The 2,954-nt window shown below is 46.1% G+C and overlaps 1 protein-coding gene across 2 annotated transcripts in view; it reads right to left on the reverse strand.

Moving 5' to 3' along the window:
* Positions 1–2,954, reverse strand: part of LOC108795773 (latent-transforming growth factor beta-binding protein 3-like) — a 305,365-nt gene that overhangs the window by 199,983 nt on the left and 102,428 nt on the right. For both annotated transcript variants that reach the window (XM_018567072.1, XM_018567071.1), the window contains exon 5: positions 1,272–1,364. In XM_018567072.1, coding sequence (XP_018422574.1) covers positions 1,272–1,364 — 93 coding nt within the window. The remainder of the gene's footprint in view (positions 1–1,271; positions 1,365–2,954) is intronic.

Genomic DNA, 2,954 nt, shown 5'->3' on the forward strand with positions numbered 1-2,954 from the left:
CCGCTCCGCCATCCTGACAGCAGGCAGCGCTCCCTCCTGCGCCCCCCCCCCTTAAGGGGGGGCGGACGAGGGAGCGCTGTCATATCGGATGGCCGGCGCCCAGCGGTGAGGGGGAGAGACGCTGCCCCCAGGACGAGCTGTGTCGGCCGCACGGCGCCCTTGTTGCCATGGCGCCCTGTGCGGCCGCACTGCTCGCACACCCCTAAGGCCGGCCCTGCCCACTCCTTAACATTACAGGGGGAAAAGCTAGGTAGGATTTTCAAGCAAGAAAAAAACATTAAAAAAATGTAAGCAGCAATGCAAATGGGAACTTGTAACAAATATAAAGATGTTATCCCCATTTGGTTGAAAAAGTGGAAATACATTTTAAAGCCTTTTAAATGCAATACATTTTCTTGAAAGCATTCTGTTTGACTTGATTGAGAGTCTCAGGCCAATGTTCAGTTGCCCTAAACCAAGTATATCCACTTCAGAACCGTTGGCTGGGGGACGTGGCCTAGCTATGACGGTGTGAAGACGCTGATCCCTTGAGCTCTGCTGCCACCCGAGCATCTTACAGTAGATCACTACCTAATTCAGTGCCTTAATCGATGTCCAAGAAGGGCAAATCATCCAGAACCGTTAGCGCGTGGAGTACCGGAAACCTCCACCATTTCTTCCCGTCCTCAGCCGTCTCCACGTGCTCCTCCAAGGCTAACCGCATGGCGCCGTTTGAGCCAGCGCGGCCTACAGCATCCCTCTCACCTCGGGACTTGCCGGGATCTCCCCCACCTTCTACCACCAATGAACGAAGGTCCTCTACGGAAGATCCCCCTCGAGACTCCTCCACCACCAGCATGGACCTTTCCTTACACCACCTGATGGACGCTGCCCGAGCCCCACCGGCCGCCACCGCGCTGCACCTATCTGCCAGAGAGATATCCTCCATCCTGCTCTCCCTCCCGACCAAACAGGATATCGCGGACATGGTATCCAGGATGGAAGTGGCCCTTAAACGGGACATAGCTGGCGTCACGACCGCGGTCTCCCAACTCAAGGACCGGGTCACCTCTCTCCATTCGGATCACGACGCAGTCACCCAGTGGCTGGCAGCACTAGAATCCAGGTCAAGCGGCACTAGAATCCAGGCTAAATAAGGCTAACTACGTTAACCTTGCATATTTTCTATGTTTTTCCAAGCTACACTTACAAAAGGAGAGTAAAATAATGACAACATATCGCTAGTAAATACACTCACTTTACAAGTGAAGGGCAGCAAATGGTATATTTACCCTGGCAATGAGTGCTATTAAGTCTTTTATAACCCAGAGGACAGTCTGAGCCCACTTCACCTCGGAATGGTGCAGATTTATGTGTGCCAAAATCTGTAAAACAGAAAAAAAGTCACAAGAAGAGTTAATATACCTTACTTAGTCCCCATCCCCCCACTATTGTCTGCTGTAGTTTAGTTCCAACAGCCCTGGAAAATCTGAATCCAAAATCTGAGAGAAGTGAGAAAAAGAAAAAAAAGGGAGGGGAGTGAGGAAAGAGGATATATAAATAAAGAGACCATTCTGGGCTGCATTTGGCTGCCTTCTTTTTGCATTCACAAGCTTTGACTTTTGGAGACATTCATTATTATACATATTTTCAGTAGTCTATCTATACTGGTAGGAAGAGAGGAAAAGAATAAACAAAACAAAGATTCAACTTAAGAATTGAAGTTTTGTAACAAAATATACAATTTTACCAAAAGAATGATTCAGTCTCAAACTGCATATTAATATCCTGAGTTTATCCCAGGGGTCTGATGTAGTATCAACCTTTCCTAAGCCAAGATATAGGTCTGTACAAACTACAGTTTAGAGGGGAAACTCTACTTGCAGGAGCACATTACACTACATCACACCAAGTTCATTCTTTTTTTTTTAACAAGTTAAAGTCTATGTCAGGGCAAAAAAAAAAAAAAAACCCCACAGTATTTAGTACATCTGTGCAATTACATTCACATTTCCACATTTTATGTTCTGTGAAAACACTGCAGATACTGAAAAATACAGTTTGATCTGCAAGAAATCAATTTTGCTCTTAACTAACTGTTTGAGCACACAACACAATTTATCAAAACTGAAGCAGACAGATTCTGGAGCAGTTGCCCATAGCAATCAATCAGCTTCTCTCTTCAGTTTACTCGGTTACGATTTGAAAATGAAAGAGAGAAACTGATTAGTTGATATGCACAGATTTTGTCTGCTCCAGTTTTGATAAATTTCCCTTCGTGTCTTTGCTGCTGTGTTATCAGGCCAGCCTGCTGGACTAAAGAACACTATCTACCCCCTTACCCCTCTCTGCCCCACTCTATATGTATATGTTGATTTACCACCCAGTAAAACAATGCTTCTGCCTTTACTCTCAAGACCCTGCCCCCCTCACAGTGTGTAGGAAAAGAGTTCCCCCCACACTGCAACGGTTAAGTGCTTGTTTTTTCTAGGGAGCTATAACAACAGCCCATCATACAAACAGTGGACGCAGCCACCATAGGTACCGAGTAGGAAAAAACAACAAAGAAAAAACGAAAAAACACTGAAAAATAAAGATACCACAAAACCAATATAGCAACCCAGGGTTCTGTGATAACCTGGATACACCCTCCGTGGCTATTCAAGGTTCAAGCCCGTGGAGACCATGTGGGGGCCTCCGATGGGGACTACGGTTTTTGTATGGATATCGGCCTGATAGGTGACAGCCTACCTGGTAGGTGTCACCCTGATAAGGCCCAAGAAGATAATTCTACGTCTAACCTCCAAGTGTCATGGGTGAATTAAAAGGACTTCCACAGTCTCCTCGCCAGGTGGGTTGTTAGATACTAATTTACTCTAGGTTGGGTTGTGGGAAGAGAGAAAAGAAGAGAAACTAAAGGGAGCAGGTATGGGAAGAGAAAGGAAAAGAATTAAGGAGGGGGGAGAGCAACCCAG

This window comes from Nanorana parkeri, unplaced genomic scaffold, assembly GCF_000935625.1.
Source record: "Nanorana parkeri isolate BGI_ZX_2015 unplaced genomic scaffold, ASM93562v1 scaffold1004, whole genome shotgun sequence".
NCBI classification, from domain to species: domain Eukaryota; kingdom Metazoa; phylum Chordata; class Amphibia; order Anura; family Dicroglossidae; genus Nanorana; species Nanorana parkeri.